At 41.5% G+C, this 21,887-nt stretch overlaps 1 protein-coding gene across 3 annotated transcripts in view; it reads right to left on the bottom strand.

Moving 5' to 3' along the window:
• LOC106573506 (nuclear receptor ROR-alpha A) overlaps positions 1–21,887 on the bottom strand; it is a 270,918-nt gene that overhangs the window by 61,180 nt on the left and 187,851 nt on the right. Inside the window, exon 1 of one of the 3 annotated variants that reach the window (XM_014148628.2) lies at positions 1,611–1,773. The exons of the other annotated variants lie outside the window; for them this stretch is intronic. Coding sequence (XP_014004103.1) covers positions 1,611–1,641 — 31 coding nt within the window. The 5' untranslated portion in view covers positions 1,642–1,773. Of the gene's footprint in view, positions 1–1,610; positions 1,774–21,887 lie in introns of those variants that run through there. 3 annotated transcript variants of the gene reach the window in all.

The raw sequence follows: 21,887 nt of genomic DNA, 5'->3' as shown, positions 1-21,887 counted from the left end.
GTCTTGAATAATAACAGAAGTTGCATCTAAAAACAGAAAAGGGAAAAAAATATATTGGACTTTGGACAGTCACACCCATAAATAAATATTAATTTCCCCATTTTCTATACTCAAGATAAAAGTCTATAAAAAAGGGCATTGGGTCAGAGTGCTGATTTTTCATACTTGCCTCAGGGTCACATGTCACTCTCCCATAACTTCACACAATTCTCACACATCGCTGTCAACTATGTAATCTCACTTTATCACAGGATTCTCACAAATTGTGATCAAGTGCATATTCAAATAATTGTCACACAATTCTCCCTCCCTGTACAGAGGTGGTCAAGATCATATTCTCAGAATTCTCAAGTCTCAGTGTATTGTACATCATCTAAATGTATACATGTCTATAAATATGAAATAAGAACGTGGTGGAAAATGCACAAACATGTTTCCACACACTGTATGTATTAGACATGCACTGAGTGGTAAGGATATAGCAATGCAGACAGTGAGTCAGAAGGGCAAAGAACAGAGGCATCAGAAGCACTACTAATGTTAGGATCCAATTGCTTTTTTCCTTTCCTGCAACTTCCCATCTAATATACAGTGACAGCTGCCTGTGCTTCATGTGACTATTTTCTGTGTGTGTGTGTGTGTGTGTGTGTGTGTGTGTGTGTGTGTGTGTGTGTGTGTGTGTGTGTGTGTGTGTGTGTGTGTGTGTGTGTGTGTGTGTGTGCAGTGTGTGTGTGACTGTATGATAGGGGGTGGGGAGGGGTATGACTGGGATTATGCATGCAGGATCATGACACTGAGACTGGGAGGAGGACCCAGCCTTGCTCCCATGGCCATGCATGTATACCCTACTACCCAACAAATAGGTCAGTGGAACACAACACACAGACACACACCAGTATCAACTCAAAGAATCCCAGTCTGCCAGTGTCACCTCGTCTGCGACCCACATTCAACACTGCCAGTCTACCACGCAATTCAACCCTCCGAACAGACAGACACGTCCTCTGGACTAGAACAACCAGATTAAGAGCCAAGGAGAAGGAACTGCGACAGAAACACCTGAACCCCCTCGTCCTCCGTCCCTCGTCAGCCCAGGACTCCCTGTCCTCTCACCTCGTCCACTCCCCCATGTCTAACCCCCAAAACTTGAAACTGTTTCAAGAGCTTGAGGGCTGTATTTCACATCAAACAGAGACCATTATGAGCACACTGGCTGTTATTTCTTAAACACACACACCAGCACTGAAAGTAACAATCCTATTCACTTTAGAGAAACATCCAAACATCCCATTACACACGTCTTATCATCCATTTAGAATTTCAAACTTAATTTCCTTCCAGAATAGGAAATAAAGAATAGCTGCTCATGGAGGAAAATATATATTTCAACATCTTAATTCCCTGGTAATAAACACATACAGACGCAGTTACTCTCTACCTCTCACTCCCTCTCTCCCTCTCTCTCTCCCTCCCACTCTCTTACACTCTTTTCTTACAAGCGGCTGAAATTGAGTTGGCAGGCAGTGAATAGAGAGAAGCTTCACTTCCCTATGTGTTACTCTGGCTGCCTACTGCACCGTGGAAACAGCATGCATGCATTCTGCTCTTACCTTTCATAGCTGAAATCACAAAATACATCATTAAGCTCCGAGTCCATAAGAGAGCACTATCACCAGCTCAAAGCCCTCCACTGCTGTCTCAGCAGCAGCTGGCCAGCACAGCTCTGTCTCTCTGCCTCCGAGCATGACCACACGAGAATCCATGTGACTGTGACATCAGTGCAAATGTCTGCCTGCTCCCCGCCCCCTGCCTTTGATTGGCACAGCAGGCAGCCAGTGGGGGCGCTGACAGCTCAGGCAGGGAACCTGGCCCCTTTCCCACTGATTGCAGTACTGAGGCTTGTCTGAGGGCTCGATAGGCATAGCACACTCTTACTATCTTGTCTTGCTTATCTTTTAGTGCCAGGATAAAGTCATAACAGTAGCACTGCCAGACATTTTTTCCATTCCCTTTTTCTCTGCTTTCAAAATAGGAAAACAGAAGGAGAAAATAGGAAAACAGAAGGAGAAAGAGAGACTGGAATAGAGAGAAAAGGGAAGAGAAATACAAGTAGATGAATACGTTCAATAAGAGAATGAGGGAAGGAGATCATGTAAAAACAGAGAGCAAAAGGGAGAGAATATAGAGAGAGGCTGTCTAATTCCCTGTGGCTCAGTGATAGCAAAAGCCGTCTCCTCCTCTCCTCTCTGAGTGTGTAGATAGATATTACTACTCAGTCTGCCTCCAGAGCAGCGGTGGAGCCCAGACAAACGAGTGGAGGTTCAGCCCCTTCCCCTGACCTCTCCACAGGACTCACACACCTCTCTCCTCCTCTCCCCCTCTCGCTAGGCTCAAACACACAGGCTCTGGCAGGTGAGGAAGGAGAGATAGTGACGAAAGGGTTTGGCTGATCCCCTCCACCCCACAGTGACTGGCGGATGAGTTTCTCTATCGTTTTCTACCACCCTCTCTCTCGTTCTCTCTCCCTCTCTCTCTCTCCCTCCCTCACTTACTCACTCCTCACTCTCTCCCTCACTCCTCTCTCTCTCTCCATCCCTCATATAATAATCTGTTCAGACCCTTACCAGCTGGCACTTTCTGATACAATATTCTGGTTTTAGTGCAATCCGGCTCTGGCCAATAACCGGGTTTCATTTAGAATGTCCATAAATAAGCTGGTGTTCATATCATCCCTTCTCAAGATAAATCAAAAGCTTGGTACTATAAGGTTCTATCTATATTTTTTGTCAAAATTGTTCTGTTCAACATTCTCTACCTACTGTATATAGTACTCTAAATACCCCAATTCATGTTGTTAAGTTCAAAAGAATACAATAATAAAATTGCTGACACCATTCAAACCACTGAGAGTTCAGAAATGTAAAGCCAATTATCTCAGAATAATCTTTTTTGGTGATAAAACCTTATAGTCCCAAGCTCTCGAAATGCTAAATATTTCATTGCATTATTTATTTCATGGCAATATCTTTCAGACATATTTTCATGTTAAACGTTTAGAATTATTCAGTTTTACCAAATTAATTTGCTATTTTTGACATGTCCAGTCAACGTTGATTTTGACATTATTATCTAACATTGATTTGGCAAATATAATGTTCCATATTTACTTGCCTGACTACCCAGACCCCTTGATCTGGCCAAACACTACACCACACCCACTGACGTTAGTTTCTTCTCCGCAATGATTCTGGATCTGAGGACCTCCCCAATCCCTTCACTGAATGCAAACATATTCGGGGCCGTCTGATTGGTCCAGAAACCAATGGGTTGGGTCTGAGCCAGAACACACGTGGGTAAAGCAGCGGTTTGAAAATTCTTCATTGGATTTGATACACTGATTAGTTAGAGACGATCCAATCGCTGATGACTTTGTTTGGTACAACGCCCCTGGTGCACCTCGTCACCACAAACAACTTCAATGATGGCAGTCTCAGACTAAAGTATGTAGCGAACGACAGAGCAGCGGATGTCATCAGGCTACCATATTCCACCATGTGTACACGTCTACAGCCAACTTGTCATTTTGGGACTGCTGCAGGAAGGGTATACTATGTATATAGTAGGAATCACGACCTATGATACATGAAGTATGCAAATGAACCTCCTGCCCATGACGCCATAAATCTAGAAAATGAACGTGTTTCATTACAACCTCTACAGGATCCATTTGAGGCACAATTAACACATTATCTCATGTAATGTCAGAACCGAACGGTCACTGCACAAAACATCATTCAGATGCAGATATCCTCAAACGAAGCATGTCATGGTTACAAACGAGTGAAAACAATGTGGTGGTAAACACATTTCAATCCCCTGTCACACTGAAACCTAGTGTTTGTTTCTCATGCTGGGTTTCTAACCACAAGACACTGTGTTGCTCTCTACATGAGTCACGCAGGGCCAAGTTAAACTGTCACTTTCAGCACAGACAACAATGTGGTGTGGTTGCCTTGGCCATGTGCTGCTACTTGCTACAGTATCAGTCAGTCTTAAACCATGGGCCATCTCACTGCTGTTGCTGTGAGTTCCTTGTTTATAAAACCGCATGGCTTTGGCCCCTGGGCGGCCGGGCCCCACTGTGACCTCACACACACCCACTCTCTCCTGGCTGCACTCTGATCTGCACTCTCTTCCCAAATGTTCAGATGACTGCAGATAACAACAGTTTAGCTTAAAGGAAAGGAACATCTACACTACAGTGTCTGTGTGTGAAAGAGAGAGTGGAATGGATAGAGGGGCGAGCGCATGCAACTGCTTGAGTTTGTTTGTGTGGATTGTGTCTGTTCACTGTATGTGAATATGTATGAGTTTTGTAAAACCTTGGTTGAGGACATTGTGTGAAAGCATCACTGACACAGTAAGGACAGACAAGACATACAAGCCACAATGTATCCTGAGAGTGACATATAAACTCAGCAAAAAAAGATACGTCCCTTTTTCAGAACCACGTCTTTCAAAGATAATTCGTAAAAATACAAATAACATCACAAATATTCATTGTAAAGGGTTTAAACACTGTTTCCCATGCTTGTTCAATGAACCAGAAACAATTATTTAACATGCACCTGTGGAACAGTCGTTAAGACACTAACAGCTTACAGATGTTAGGCAATTAAGGCCACAGTTATGAAAACTTAGGACACTAAAGAGGCCTTTCTACTGACTCTGAAAAACACCAAAAGAAAGATGCCCAGGGTCCCTGCTCATCTGCGTGAACATACCTTAGGCAAGCTGCAAAGAGGAATGAGGACTGCAGATGTTGCCAAGGCAATAAATTGCAATGTCCACACTGTGAGATGCCTAAGACTAGAGGTCGGCCGATTAATCGGAATGGCCGATTAATTGGGGCCGATTTCAAGTTTTCAAAACAATCGGTAATTGGTGTTTTTGGCCACCGATTAGCCGATTTCCCTTTTTTATATAAATATTTTTTAACTAGGCAAGTCAGTTAATAACCTGTTGGGGATAGGGGGCAGTATTTGCACGGCCGGATAAAAAACGCACCCGATTTAATCTGGTTACTACTCCTGCCCAGTAACTAGAATATCCTCTTGACGTTACCCTAGGATAGGGGGCGCCACAGCGCATTTTGGAAAAAATGTGTGCCCATTTTCAACGGCCTACTAATCAGACTCAGAAGCTAGGATATGCATATAATTAATACCTGTGGATAGAAAACACCCTAAAGTTTCTAAAACTGTTTGAATGGTGTCTGTGAGTATAACAGAACTCATATGGCAGTCAAAACCCCGAGACCGATTGAACCAGGAAGTGGAATTCTGAATTGTGGACTCAACTTCACGTCGTCGCCTATAATTCACACCATGAGATATCGTTTATTGAGCACTTCCTATTGCTTCCACAAGATGTCGCCAGTCTTTACAAAGTGTTTTGATCCTTCCACTGTCGAAACTCAGTGAATGAGACGCGTTGGAAATTGGTCACAGCGGGAGGGCCATCACCATTATGACGCCGGCGGCCCTGTCTACCCCCACCTTTGGAAACGTTTTGAAACACATTGAAATCGTCCCCCTCGAATCTTATTGGCTCTCTTGTTGAAACAGGCTCTGAAGATTTATGTTATACAACGTTTGACATGTTTGAACGAACCTAAATGTGAAAAAAAGTACTATTTCGAAACCACTGTGGCGCGCAAGGCAGATTAGTTGGATATGCCCTTCGGACGCACTAACATCAGCAAGCTAATTGAACATAAAGGATGGACTTTTTCAACCGAAAATACATCTGTTGTGGACCTGGGATTCCTGGAAGTGCTTTCTGATGAAGACAACTAAAGGTAAGGGATTATTGACAATATTATACAACATTAGATGTGAAATGCGATTGTTCCAAGATGGCGCCGAGCTGTATTTAATTGCTCATTTTCTGAGTATCGCATCCCCTTTTATCGCTAAGTGTGATTACCCAGTAAAGTTATTTTAAAATCTGGTATGACAGGTGCTTTCAAGAGATATTCATCTATAAATCTTAGAATGACAATATTACATTTTAAAAATGTTTTCAAATAGTAATTCAGTAAAATGTAGCACTGTTTCCCTGGATGCATTTGACGGGAAAATAGTTAGTCAACGTCAGACGCCGATGTAAAATGCTGTTTTCATATATAAATATGAACTTTATTGAACAAAAGAATGCATGCATTGTGTAACATGATGTCCTAGGTGTGTCATCTGATGAAGTTTGTAAAAGGTTAGTGCTGCATTTAGCTGTTTTTTGGTTATTTGTGATGCATGTGTTTGGTCGGAAAATGGCTATGTTGCTGCATTTTACGATGGACTCCTCTAACATAATCTAATGATTTGCTTTTCCTGTTAAACCTTTTTGAAATCGGACGACGTGGGTCGATTCAGGAGAGGTGTATCTATAAAACGAAAAAAAAAAAAAAATAATCCTTTTTTTCCAAATTATTAAATTTTGTTATGCTAATGGCGATATGATTTTTCGCTGGATTTTGATCCCGCTGACGGGATGAGACGCTGAAGAGGATATGCACTCTAAAGTTTCTAAAACTGTTTGAATGGTGTCTGTGAGTATAACAGAACTCATATAGCAGTCAAAACCCTGAGACAAATCCTAACAGGAAGTGGAAATCTGATTTGTGGAATCACTTTCAAGCCTTTGCCATTGAAACACACAGGGACTTATTAATCATTTAGCACTTCCTAAGGCTTCCACTAGATGTCAACAGTCTTTACAAAGTGGTTTGAGTCTTCTATGGTAGAAACTGACCCAAAGAGAGGCTTGGGAAGTTGGTCACAGGGGGAGGGCCATTACTACTGTGACGCGGGCGCCCATGGGAACCCTTTTGTTCCAAAACGTTTAGTAAGACAATGCAATCGTCCGCCTTGAATATTATTGAAGCTCTGGTTGAAAAAGGCCCTAAAGATTTATGTTATACAACGTTTGACATGTTTGAACGAACTTAAATATATATTTTTTGCACATTCGTGACGACAAGTCCCGCGCGCTTCAGTACATTATTAGTAGCCTTCGAAATGCGCTAACAAGAAGGAACTATTGAGACATAAATTATTAACTTTTCGAACAAAACTACATTTGTTGTGGACCTGGGATTCCTGGAAGTGCCTTTTGATGAAGATAATCAAAGGTAAGGGAATATTTACAATAGTATATTTGATTGTAGATGGTTCCAAGATGGCGCTAACATGTATCGCCTAGCCTATTTTTCTGAGCATACCACGTCGTTTATTGCAAAGTGTGATTTCCCAGTAAAGTTATTTTGAAATCTGGCAATGCGGTTGCATTCACGAGATGTTAATCTATAATTCTTTGAATGACAATATTACATTTTAACAATGTTTTCGAATAGTAATTTTGTAAATTGTAGCGCTGATTCACCGAAGCATTTGAGGGAAAATATTTTCTGAACGTCACGCTCCGATGTAAAATGCTGTTTTTATATATAAATATGAACTTTATCGAACAAAAAATGCATGTATTGTGTAACATGATGTCCTAGGAGTGTCATCTGATGAAGATTGTCAAAGGTTAGTGCTGCATTTAGCTGTGTTTTGGGTATTTGTGATGCATGCTAGTTGCTTTGAAAATGGCAGTGTGATTTTTTTTGGCAGGGTACTCTCCTAACATAATCTAATGTTTTGCTTTTGCTGTACAGCCTTTTTGAAATCGGACAACGTGGTTCGATTCAGGAGAGGTGTATCTATAAAATGGTGTAAAATAGTCATATGTTTGAGAAATTGAAGTTATAGCATTTATGAGGTTTTGTATTTCGCGCGACGCGATTCCACTGGCTGTTGTTCCCAGACAGGTTATGAACACATTCTTATTTTCAATGACGGCCTAGGAACGGTGGGTTAACTGCCTTGTTCAGGGGCAGAATGACAGATTTTTACCCTGTCAGCTGGGGGATATAACCTTACGGTTAACTAGTCCAACGCTCTAACCACCTGCTTTACATTGCACTCCACGAGGAGCCTGCCTGTTACACGAATGCAGTAAGAAGCCAAGGTAAGTTGCAAGCTAGCATTAAACTTATCTTATAAAAACAATCAATCAATCAATCATAATCACTAGTTAACTACACATGGTTGATGATATTACTAGTTTATCTAGCTTGTCCTGCGTTGCATATAATTGATGCGGTGCGCATTCGCGAAAAAGGTCTGTTGTTGCTCCAACTTGTACCTAACCATAAACATCAATGTCTTTCTTAAAATCAATACACAAGTATATATTTTTAAACCTGCATCTTTAGTTAATATTGCCTGCTAACATGAATTTCTTTTAACTAGGGAAAATGTGTCACCTCTGCAACAGAGTCAGGGTATATGCAGCAGTTTGGGCCGCCTGGCTCGTTGCGAACTGTGAAGAGTATTTCTTCCTAACAAAGACAGCCGACTTCGCCAAACAGGGGATGATTTAACAAAAGCTCATTTGCGAAAAAAGCACAATCGTTGCACGACTGTACCTAACCATAAACATCAAAGCCTTTCTTAAAATCAATACACAGAAGTATATATTTTTAAACCTGCATATTTAGCTAAAAGAAATCCAGGTTAGCAGGCAATATTAACCAGGTGAAATTGTCACTTCTCTTGCGTTCATTGCACCAGAGTCATGGTATATGCAACACTTTGGGCCGCCTGGCTCGTTGCGAACTAATTTGCCTGAATTTTACGTAATTATGACATAACATTGAAGGTTGTGCAATGTAACAGGAACATTTAGACTTATGGATGCCACCCGTTAGATAAAATACGGAACGGTTCCGTATTTCACTGAAAGAATAAACGTGATAGTTTCTGGATCCGACCATATTAATGACCCAAGGCTCGTGTTTCTGTGTGTTATTATGTTATAATTAAGTCTATGATTTGATAGAGCAGTCTGACTGAGCGATGGTAGGCACCAGCAGGCTCGTAAGCATTCATTCAAAATAGCACTTTCGTGCGTTTTGCCAGAAGCTCTTCGCAATGCATTGCGCTGTTTATGACTTCAAGCCTATCATCTCCCAAGATTAGGCTGGTGTAACCGATATGAAATGGCTAGCTAGTTAGCGGGGTGCGCGCTAATAGCGTTTCAAATGTCACTCGCTCTGAGACTTGGAGTAGTTTTTCCCCTTGCTCTACATGGGTAACGCTGCTTCGAGGGTGGCTGTTGTCGATGTGTTCCTGGTTCGAGCCCAGGTAGGAGCGAGGAGAGGGACGGAAGCTATACTGTTACGCTGGCAATACTAAAGTGCCTATAAGAACATCCAATAGTCAAAGGTATATGAAATACAAATCGTATAGAGAGAAATAGTCCTATAATTCCTATAATAACTACAACCTAAAACTTCTTACCTGGGAATATTGAAGACTCATGTTAATAGCAACCACCAGCTTTCATATGTTCTCATGTTCTGAGCAAGGAACTTAAACGTTAGCTTTCTTACATGGCACATAATGCACTTTTACTTTCTTCTCCAACACTTTGTTTTTGCATTATTTAAACCAAATTGAACACGTTTCATTATTTATTTGAGGCTAAATTGATTTTGTTGATGTATTATATTAAGTTAAAATAAGTGTTCATTCAGTATTGTTGTACTTGTCATTATTACAAATAAAAAAATAAACCCCCCCCCCTTTGTTCAGGGACACATTATTCCATTTCTGTTAGTCACATGTCTGTGGAACTTGTTCACTTTATGTATCAGTTGTTGAATCTTGTTACGTTCATACAAATATTTACACATGTTAAGTTTGCTGAAAATAAACGCAGTTGACAGTGAGAGGACCTTTCTTTTTTAGCTGAGTTTAGAAACATGATCGTTTGTGATTGTATACTGTAATAATCGGTCTCAATAAAGGTTGCCTCTGGATAAAGCTACTTTATCCTGGGCACAGTGAGAAGTGCAGGCATTCTGGACCAGCTACAATCAGGAAATGTCTGGTGTTTCTGAGCACAGCTGCTGCCAGAAAGGCCAATTCCTCTACTTTGCACAATGATGGAACATTCCCCTGACTACAACCCATTCACAATAACAGTATGCCAATACTGAGGTGTTGCTGAACTCATTGACTAAATCACTGACATTGACTGAATCACAAAACAAATGTATTTTTATGAATGTGGTGATATAATGTAAGATCAATTATATGATTGTAATCTGTGAACTGTGCAACGTTACTCCGCTGTCATTGGTTTAAATTGTCTGTTGTGTGTGTGTTATACCACCTCCACACATTATGACATTGGATATCCTCCTGGGTTTTGGTCAACAAATATCCCAGGTGATGTAACTCTTTGATCTCTATTCAGTTCCACCTCAAGATGGACTGGTACCCATTATTTCTTGCATAAGTGTTCACTGAACCTATCCAAAATCAGAGAGGTAAGAAATATCAATGACTCCCTGATGTGTGTGCAGAGCCAGTGTCAGTGTGTCCACAGAGAGCCAGCTCTAGCTGTAGTTAGGAGCAGTCAAGAGCTGAGCAGAGCAGAGCTGGGCTGTGCCGGGCTGCAGTGGGCCCATACTCACTGCCTCTCTGCATAAACACCGATCCAGTCAAGTGTCTCGCGCTCCTCGCTGATTAATTCAAGCAAATGTATTTATTGTAAACAAGCCCTGTGGGATGGAATTCAATTGAGAGGAGAAGCAGAGCCTCTACTGGTGCCCCAGAGGAGAGGAGAGGACCAGAGCCGATAATGGCCTCATTAGCAGTCTGTCAGTAGACATCCCGCACCCCACGCCTTCCCTCGCTAGCTGGGCTGGGCTGGCTTGGGACGCAGCTGATCCACATTAACTCCTATGGTACCACACCACTGCCACAGCTCTCCAGACCACAGATCATAGAGCGCATAGGGACTCAGCACTCACCCCCCTCTATATCCCAGGAAAAAGACACATATCAGTGATAGATACAACAACAAATAATCCGTAGAGTGACATGGACGATGTGTGTGTGTGTATTGCCAGCCCCCAGCTGAAGTAGAATTAACAACGTCCAACAGACACCCAATGAAAACAATACAGGTCGATTTAATATAAACGCCAAGGAGTGGAGGCCATAATATCAAACCATAACAGCACCAACCCATACGAGACAATCATAAACCAATTTAGAGCCATTCCAGGCAATTTCCTGGGGCTTCCACTTGTGGGGAAGACTTCAATAAATCACACTGACAACAAAGGGAATATCTATTTCAGGGAAAATAAAAGAGGTTTCGTTCAGTGGGGTGGGGAGCAGAGCATTTAAAGAGGTTTAAATGTGAGCGTGGAGAGTTTAGAAACATACATGTATGCTGTCATGCCTGCAGAGGAGTGCAGTGCGGTATAGTGAGGCAGGCAGAGAGGCAGCTGTAGTGGAGAGTGGTGGGTGGTAGTGGGGGTGGTGGGCTGCTGACTGACTGACACACAGTGACAGTGTGATCAGTGACCTCTCCATTAGTGACTCCTCTCCATATGTGAAGCCCCACGCCAGTCCAGCATCAGCCTCAGCCCAGCTCACAAACCCATACATATTTATAGAGCAGTAAGGCCACACAGACGAAAGACAAAAGTCTCAGTAAAATGACATATATGAGCCGGTCCACCATTACTACAACTACAACAACTACGTCTATGCCACAGCCATCAGTGACATAATAACTGTATACACAAAGTCACTAAAGTCACGACAGTCTATTTACTATAATGTGGTTGAATAAAACATGACTACAACCTCTGCTACTAGGTCTACAACCAACATCATTTATAGAGTAGAGCTAGAAAAAGTTGTTTTGTGTCCAAGCTCATCCAATCAGGGAGAGAGCAATCATACATTATAATATTTACAAGTCAATTACATTAAAGCTCTTACAGTACGTGTTAAATAAGGATGAGAAGAGAAGAGTTGCGACATATTCCACAGAAGAGGGTTCAGTAGACTTGAAAAGATGTGCGTCATGATGGAAATAAGCAATGAAAATATCAAAAGATCAAGATATTTATTAAAGGCCCAGCACAGCCAGAAATGTGATTTTTCTGTGTTTTATACACTGTGTGTACAAAACATTAGGAACACCTTTCCATGACACAATGCCCAGGTGAATCCAGGTGAAAGCTATGATCCCTTATTGATGTCACTTGTTAAATCCACTTCAATCAATATAGATGAAGGGGAGGAGACAGGTTAAAGAAGGACTTTTAAGCTTTGAGATAATTGAGACATGGATTGTGTATGTGTGCCATTCAGATGGTGAATGGGCAAGACAAAATATTAATTTTCAAATGAACGGGGTATGGTAGTAGGTGCCATGGGCAAGACAAAACATTTAAGTGCCTTTGCACGGGGTATGGTAGTAGGTGCCATGGGCAAGTCAAAACATTTAAGTGCCTTTGCACGGGGTATGGTAGTAGGTGCCAAGCGCACCGGTTTGAGTGTCAACGTCAGTCACCTGTTCGCATCCTGTACAATGTACAATGAATGCAAAAATAAATACATCTTTGCCTTATATTGTCGAGTGCTCCAACTCCTTTTTACATCAAATTAGTCCTTTTGGAAGCTTTTCTTGGTAAGCCATTATCATGATTTTTGTCATTGTTATTGAGCACCCCTCCTTTCCTTTGTTTGCTGAAGTACAAAGGCCCACCTGAACTCCTACCGGTTTGAGTGTGTCAAGAACTGTAATGCTGCTGGGTTTTTCACGCTCAAGAGTTTCCTGTCTGTATAAAGAATGGTCCACCACCCAAAGGATGTCCAGCCAACTTGACACAACTGTGGGAAGCATTGGAGTCAACATCGGTCAGCATCCCTGTGGAACGCTTTCGACACCTTGTAGAGTCCATGCCCTGACAAATTGAGGTTGTTCTGAGGGCAAAAGGGGGTGCAACTCAATATTAGGACGATGTTTCTAATGATTTGTATACTCAGTGTATATTTTTCCACACTATGAGGTTGGAATATTACTGTGAAATGTTCCATTTAACATTTAATGTAAATGTCCTTTTAGTGTACGAGCTGTTTGAAAAGAACGTCTGAAATATCAGCCTGTTGTGGTGGGATGGAGTTTTGGCCTGCCTGGTGATATCCCCAGGTGGTAAATTAGTTAAAAGAAAAATAAGAAAGAGAGTTCCACACCTCTCTGGCAGTAACAGCTAGTTTTCAGTTTTCCCCTCCCCACTCAGACCACTCGCAGACAGTCCTACTGTAGCAGAAGTCTTGCTTGAGAATTTGCTCTTTGCTAAGAAGCTATTTTAGTTTATTTTTTACCATTTTAATTTTAAACAATCACAGTTAGGCACTTAATTGTTACCCAGAAATTATTTTATATTGAGCTAAAAATGGCTGCCTTGGTCCTTTAACATGCACTTACCCAAGCCACAGATAATGTTGTGCAGGGTAGTGCATGTCTGCTCCAAATTAAATTAGGACCCTTCCAGGTATTAAGGAATACAGAGACATTTGGTAGTAAACAATTTGATAAGTAACACACTTCTCTAATTGAAAACATCAGATGCCCCCCCAGCAGCTAGTTTGTAGTGGTTTGACGTTGTTGATGTTGTCATCGCTCCATTAGGTTTAATAGACTGCAATGACGGGGCGATTCCTTTATCTTTGGGCTTTTCTTATTTTGCAATAAGAGAATTATTCCAAAGAGGCACTAAATGTGTTTACAAGAAACAATAGAATTGGCTCCTCCTTTGATCAAAATGGGTCAAAACAATACATTTTTACAGTGAAAAGTATTTGATTACGGATTACAAAGAGGTTGCCGTTAGAATACAAAAATGGAGTGTACTAGTAAACTAATGTAATTGGTAGAGCTTCAAATGAATAAAAATTATGCTCAATGCACATTCACATTAGGCTATATTCATAGAGATCATGAAAAACGGACAGAAAGCTTTCGCAGAACTAAACAGGCATGTTTGATAGCACCGACAATTGTTTTGGAAATACATCTCCAATAAATCAATGGACATAACATTTGCACTATGTGTACTGACTGTCTTTAGAGCGGAGCTGTCTGTGGGGATAGAGGGGAAGCCATATGAGGCTTGAGAGAGAGGCAGCAAGAGAGAGGGAGAGAGAGAGAGATTATAGAGGCATCCCAGCCTGTGCAAGAGGCTTAGTCTGGCTATGCGGGGAGGTGGAACCCTGTGAATTCTAATGAACTGGCAAGACTCCCCAAAACCAGCCTCTCCATCTCCAACAGGACAGAGAGGGGTAGGTGATTAGGGGCGCTGCATCCCTCTGCACCCCCTCCACGGCAAACCAAATAGAGCAGGTCATTTTCCCTGTGATAATTATGCCCAGAACCAGGCATGAGGGATTGGTAATGGACCTGTTTATTCTTCATGTGCTGCAGAGGCGCCGACTGAGGCAAAAGCATGATTATGTGGGTGACTCTAGTAAGAGTAGCAGTGGCTGTTGAAAAACTTAGCCTTTGAAGGGGAGGTTAACGAATGAACTTCATTATTGAGGAGCATACCAGGGAGACCCCCTGGAGCTTGTGATATATTACCTAGCGTCAAACCTACACACTCCCACATCACCACTATAGAGCAACATCAACTCTGGGGGAGGTAGGCATGTAAACTAAAATAGTTAACCTTCTCGCTTGAGGGGAGAAAAAAAACGAAGCGCAACAAACAAGGATGTACACAGGTTTTATATATATTTCTGTTTTAAACAGAAATTCAATGAGCTCCTTTGTGAAACAAAATGTGTATCATTGCTTTTAAATTAGAAAGTGCGCTATTGATTTTCTGTCTTAATTCACAGAGCCCTTCTCTCTGGATACACAACAGTGAATATCCTCTGCACAGAAAACCTCAGAAGAAAAATGTTTTAGGCTTAAACTAACAGTGTTTAATGTTCTGTGTGTAACTGAGAAGAGGCAGTCCAGATCACACTGTATATATTACACTCATTTGTTAAAAATAACTCTGCTCAAGCATGAAACTTACTTTTTCAAAGTTTACAGCACTCTATAAATCCAGTGACCCACTAGAGGGACTAGACTTTTCTTTAAGATGGAGGGAGATCTTCAGGCTATGGAGGCAAACAGCACTTAGCCTTCCCCCTTCCGTTGTGCCTTGCTGGAGTTTCTCCAAGGCGGACGGAGGGAGCTAGCACTTTTAGCCAGCAAGCTATGAACACTTTTACTCTTGACTTATGAGGATGCCATGGGTGCGGCGGAGTGATTCATCACAAGGTGTGCTCCTCCTGCACCCTCACACATTAGTAATGTGGTCCACAGAGGAGGAGGCCTGTCACTACTCTGTACCTGGACCCCACGAACAAGGTAGGTCAACAGGAGGCATCAGCGCCTGGCCCACTTTTAGTCTTTCACAGCACCTTTAAGTTTCCTCGGGCTCCACCAGCCCAGAGCAGGGAGAGACAGACATGCTGAGATGGGCCTGGGCTGGGACGCGTGGTCACAGTGAAAAGCTGTACTGTATGGGAATCTCATGCTGTACATACCAGCAGCATACCACCCTGCATCCCACTGCTGGCTTGCCTCTGAAGCTAAGCAGGGTTGGTCCTGGTCAGTCCCTGGATGGGAGACCAGATGGTGTTGGAGGGCCAGAAGGAGGCACCTTGTCCTCTGGACTAAAATAATAATAATATCCCAATACCCCAGGGCAGTGATTGGGGACATTGCCTTGTGTAGGGTGCTGTCTTTCGGATGGGACATTAAACAGGTGTCCTGACTCTCACTTATTGTAAGAGTAGGGGTGTTAACCCTGGTGTCCTGGCTAAATTCTCAATCTGGCCCTCATACCATCACGGTCACCTAACCATCCCCAGCTTACAATTGGCTCATTAATTCCCTTGTAACTATTCCCCAGGTCGTTGCTGCAAATGGGAATGTGTTCTCAGTCAACTTACCTGGTAAAATAAGGGTTGAATAAATAAAAATACATACAGGACAAACCACTGATATGAGCAATATCTCATATAGGAGTTGTTTTAGTAATACTGTACATCCACAAAATCCCAAATAAATTCTTAATATGTATCATAGAATGAGTGAAACTTGGTCAATGTCCAACGTAGCATAAAGGAATGAGTCTGCCTCAAAGAAGACATGAGTGAGATTTTCTAAGAGAAGTTTCCAGATTTTCACCTCTAAACCAACACAAGCCTGAGGGAGTTTCATCAGAAGGTTGGGTAGTCTTCTGTAATACCAGCGTAACAAAATGTTATGAGCACCAAGCACATGATCACCTGTTCTTTCATATAATATAGAGCCACTTTAAGTCAGTATAAGCCTTTGACCTGAACACTGCAGGTAATGCAAGTTTAAACACCTACCTCCGTATTCATGTTTGTCATTTTACTAGTGAAGATTAGGTGAAAAAGGCTATTTGAAACCACAACACAGGATTAAGGGATAATGCTGCTCTGTGTCTTCTGAGTCGACCTTGATTCTATAATCCAGCACAATACTGGGTAACAGTGTATTTCCCTCTCTTACAGTCAATACACTTGCTGTACAACTGTTCAGACATAATGGCAAACACTTAATGATACAATTCTAACTGAGGGAGAAATCTACATCGACCAGATCTTAGCTGTATACACTTCACACTTGGAATCCAAAGAAAATAACTGCAAAAAGTGACAATATTTTACCGCAATTGATTTGTTTTATATTTCTGTTTCCTTTTCTTTGAATGTAATTCAATATTTTATGCTGTTACATAGATTGCAAAAACAAAAGAGAAGAAAACAAAGGGAAAGTTGGATCCTCAAACAAAGAAGGAAACATTGTCTTTAGTCTCAGAGAGAAAAATCACCTGTAAGTTGATTTGAAATACTCAGGCTCGCACTTTAATGACCGGGGTTGAAAAATGAAGTTGATCTTTAAAGTGAGCCAACCTGCAGTCAGCCACGGCATCATTAAGGAGACTACCACTTAATCAGAGAGAGGACACCAATTTAGCAGGAAGCTAACTATGCAGGAGGAGTCATCGACCCATTATCAAGCATCATAACATGACATATGACCAAGTAGGTTATACAGCATGCATTTCTCAGCTAGCCATTTTTACTGACTCCCTCTCTCTCACGGTTTTCATTTTTTCACCTCTCTGCTGCAGACACAGTAGAATGAGAACCTTCCTTTGATGTCTGGGATCCTATAATGCTGAGGCGTTCAAATCTGCATGCCTGTTATCTGTGGAATCTTAATGATCACAGCTAACATCACAATGGGCTAACCACATTCTTCTGTCCTCAAACTGCATTTATGCACCCAGAAACATTAATAACAGAACAACACCAGGGGCCGGATTCACAAAACATTACTTACGAAAAAACGTAAGAAGTTTCTTAAGGAAAAAAATAGGAAGTTCATGAGATAGTTCGTAAATGAAATTCCTCAAAATGTTCTTAGAAATTCGTAGTTTTCTTAGGATCTTCGTAAATATCTTCTTATGTGGCATTGACATTAGTGACGTGCTTGAAACCAATACATAAGCCTATGTGACAGGGATGATTGGATTTGGTTATTTCGTTATTTTTCACACATTATAGCCATCAGACTAGCTATATCAAATCAAAAATGGATAACCAAGAAAATAGATTGAAGTGATGGTGGATGAAATAGCAGCCAGGAAAAGGTTTCTGTTGGGGAGACTTGATAACTGCGGGGTCACTGCAAAGACGAAAAAGAAAGGATGGGCGAGAGTGTCTGTCTCTGCCGTCAGGGATATGGCAATGGACAGTGACGCCGTAAAAAAAAAAGTGGTCCGACATCAAGTCGGCTGCTAAGAAGAAGAGAGCTGAGAGACCATTCATGTGGACCAGCTGGAGGAGGTGTCGTCCATCATAGAGATGTTGGTAGAGGGACTGCGCGACCGGTAAGTTAGTGAGCTACGTTTGCTAGCTAACGTGTAAAGACATAGCCAAAATAGCTAACGATGTTAACGTTAGCTAAGATAGCCAAGTTCTTCTTTGCAAATTGACGAGATAGCGCTAGCTATTTAACACTTCTAGAATATTGTAATATATTGTTAATTACTAGCTAGCTCGATAATGTGTGTTTAATTTGTATTCTTGCTGTATTTAAATATCCGGTAGCCAACTGTGTCTGTGCCGCAAGTAAACGTTAATGGTTACAAAAGTATCCATTCGTCTCAAGACAAGGGTTTAGCTGTCCTAAATCTAAGTACATTTCCAAGAAGAAATCCTAAAGCATTATTTTCAAGAATCCCATTTCTTCTTAACTTTTTTCTTAGGAAGAAACTTAGGAAAAACCTTAAGAACATTTCCAACAACTTTATTGAGGAATAGCAACTTTGCTTAACTTTCTTCAATAGTTAAGTTTTGTGAATCCGGCCCCAGATCTCTAATGAAAGTAATCCAATACAATGTTCACATGTGATCAACTACAATGAATAGATCACCAACAGCTTCACTGTAATTGTTTCTTGTCAATTGTAGTGATGCCTTTATGTATCTCTGTGTTTTCACTGAATAAAAGTGTGCTCTATATTTCAGCTTGCTATTGCATATGCTCTAGTCCGGGGGTGTCAAACACATTTTTCTCAGAGGGCCGCATTCGGTCTTCAACGAGGTCTGGAGGGCCACAATGAAAATTGGTTATATTTCCTCACCGTCAAAATTTGTAAAAAATGGTCCTCTATCCGTTTTTTGGAATTTTTGTATGCTGCCTGACTGTCTAGCCTTCATATAGGTGATTATTTGCGAGCTGGACACAGTCAAGAAACGGTATAAATGTAGGTTCATTATAATTTCTACGGTTTCGATTTGGTTTATGTAATTTCAAAGAATATTGAGTTTGCTCCCCCACCCCCCAAAAAACATCAAACCCCTTCGCGGTATCCGGGCAGTATGTTTGACACCCCTGCTCAAGTCTATTTGATTAAAAACATTCTACCAACCAGCAGTTCTATCCCTAAAATAAATACAATTAATATTGCCTCCTCAAATTCACATTACTTCTATGCAGCTCGATTTTTTTGTCTTATTCTGCTAAAGAAACAATCACAATTAAACACAACTATGACAATGAACATCTTAGTCTGCATAGTTTATTCAACAATATTACATCTGAATAATTCAGGAATTAAATAATATATGTTAATTATGGGCCGCATTATTCAAACCTGATATCATTTCATCTGCATTTTCATAGTTATTATAATTGCAAATCTCATAATAAAATACTTTTGATCATAGAAATAACATCTCCACCATGGATGTTGTCAATTGAGCACTACAATTACTGTAATTCTTTCCGGGTGTTCCACAAATTTCATAGAGAATGGAGGCAAGAAAAATGTAAAAAATGTTAGCCTGAGTGTGGTCTGTGTGTAGGAGAGGAGAGGAGGAGAGAGCCTGCCTGGGTGTGGCCTACCTCTTCTCTCTTCTCCAGAGGAAGTTAATGATGGTACAAGGACATTTAATTATGGCACCCATCTTAAAGCTTCCCCGTCAGCATCACTCAGGATCATATCCGGAGGAGCTCTATGACCTCCTCTTCTGTCGCCCTCCATGAATCAAAGCTTTCATTACATGCTGACACTCTTGTCCTGCATTGGCTGGACGATGTACACGCACCCTGGGAAAGTGATGAGGCACAGGAAACCTGACGAGTGACAGATAACCTGCGTTGCAAGGCCGGCCCTACTCACTCTGTGGCATGGTGCGTGTGTGACGGTCTGCTTTACCCTGCCTTGCCAGTCATGCCAACCTGCCTACCCTAACTAACCATGCGATCTCAGCAACCCCTCAGACCCTCACCTGGGGTGGCAGACAGCCTGCAGAAGAGAAATCGCTCACAGCAGATGGGGCCAGTAATTTTAGCCGGCCCGTCCGAGCATTGTGTCCTTGTCACATGTCACTTACTCTTGTTTTCTGGCCTGACAACACTTCAAGACAGGGCCTTTCAGGTTGGGGTGAGACATAAAGAGACATGGTGAGGAAGAGCTGACGAGGCCTCTCTTCTCCTCTCCTCGCTCTGGCTCAGGCACTCACAAAGACACAGCACTAGAGAAGAACCAGATTAAGGGCCCACAAAGACAGCGTCCCAGCCCTACAAAGACAGCCCTCTAGCCCCACAAAACGCTGCGGCAACCCCCTCCCCCTCCCAGCTCCCCACGTCACTCTTCCTTTCACACACACTGTAGCCCCAGGAGGTGATAAAGAACCCACTCCATTCTGACAAACGTATGCAAAGAAAGTGCATTTTACAAAGGACATTTGTAATTTTATAAAATAGCAGACATAATGCTTTTACTGAAAACTGTCATATTGTGTGGGAGAGAAAAAACGTACAGTGGAGAGGAAAAATTGAGAAAAATCATGCTGGCCTGGTTTACGACAAATAGATAGCTCTATTGATTTCCTTTTACCAGCGGCTGTCCATCCCTCACTGTGGTGATTATACTGACCTATTTCACAAAAAATGGCTGTCTATTATGGATTAAACCAAAGTGTCCCAAAAAAATGTTCTATTCTTTTCACGGAGCAAACAAATAGACTAAGATGAATGATGATCTATTATAAAGAAAAATAAAAGATGGTGAGTGTTGTTCAGGGAGAAACAAAATGCAAACTTGAGCTCCATATTTTGTTACAATTTTGTTACAATTGAGTGTGTTCAGCAGCAGAACAGGCTTCTCTTGGTTGGGGCATTCGACGCCCTGGAAGTATTGCCAATTTAAATCAATCATAACAAAATATGTCATTCTCAAATGTATTTTATAACATAATAAGGATGCAGTTAATGCGTGTGTATTATCTGAATTAACAAAAAAATATTACAGTTGTAAGCATGTTTGCATTTATAGTACACTATAAATACTATGAATTAATGTAATAGTTTTCTGTTTGTATTTTCCTCTGAGTACTGCTACTGTATATGTGATGCAGCAGCATATGAGTGTTGTGTCTGTCACTAGTGACTAGTAGTATATCACTGTGTAGCACCGAGACTCTGCCCCAGCTAAATAATGTACGTAGGTACTGGATGCACTTCCCACATGAGTGCAACTAACAAATCCCTGCAGAGCTGAATCAAGGCAACGATGTGATGAAACACCTTCAAACAAACACTGAGCAGGGAATATTGAGCTACACTCTGCCCCAGGCTATTCCACAGCAGTATGCCTGTTGCCAAGCAAAATTAGATAGCAACTGGGACATATTATTCTTCCAAATTGGCACTGTACAGCAGGATTAAGTACTATCAATCTCATGTTCGATTAAACACAAATATTTAAGCTCAGAGTAGCAATAAATAACCCCTCTCAACAGAGGAATAATGGGATCTGATGTGTCATAATAACAAGTTAAGTAGATGTTTCACATGGGTAGGTAGCCTAGCGGATAAGAGTGTTGTGCCAGCAACCGAAAGGTCATTGGTTTGAATCGCAGAGCCAACTATGTGAAACATCTATTGATGTTTCACATAGTTGCAAGGCACTTAACCCTAAATAATATGAATTTAAAAAATGGCTGTAGTGCGTACTGGGCTGTACGCACTACCTAGTACATCAATGGGGCCAAGTTTACTGAAGGTACCACGTTCATCTGTACAAACAATAGTACGCAAGTATAAACACCATGGGACCACGCAGCCATCATACCGCTCGGGAAGGAGACGCGTTCTGTCTCCTAGAGATGAACGTACTTTGGTGCAAAAAGTGCAAATCAATCCCAGAACAACAGCAAAGGACCTTGTGAAGATGCTGGAGGAAACGGGTATAAAAGTATCTATATCCACAGTAAAATGAGTCCTATATCGACATAACTTGAAAGGCCTTTCAGCAAGGAAGAAGCCACTGCTCCAAAACCGCCATAAAAAAAGCCAGACTA

The sequence above is a fragment of the Salmo salar genome, chromosome ssa16 (genome assembly GCF_905237065.1).
Source record: "Salmo salar chromosome ssa16, Ssal_v3.1, whole genome shotgun sequence".
Classification (NCBI taxonomy): Eukaryota; Metazoa; Chordata; class Actinopteri; order Salmoniformes; family Salmonidae; genus Salmo; species Salmo salar.
This window is presented reverse-complemented; position numbering and strand designations above follow the sequence as displayed.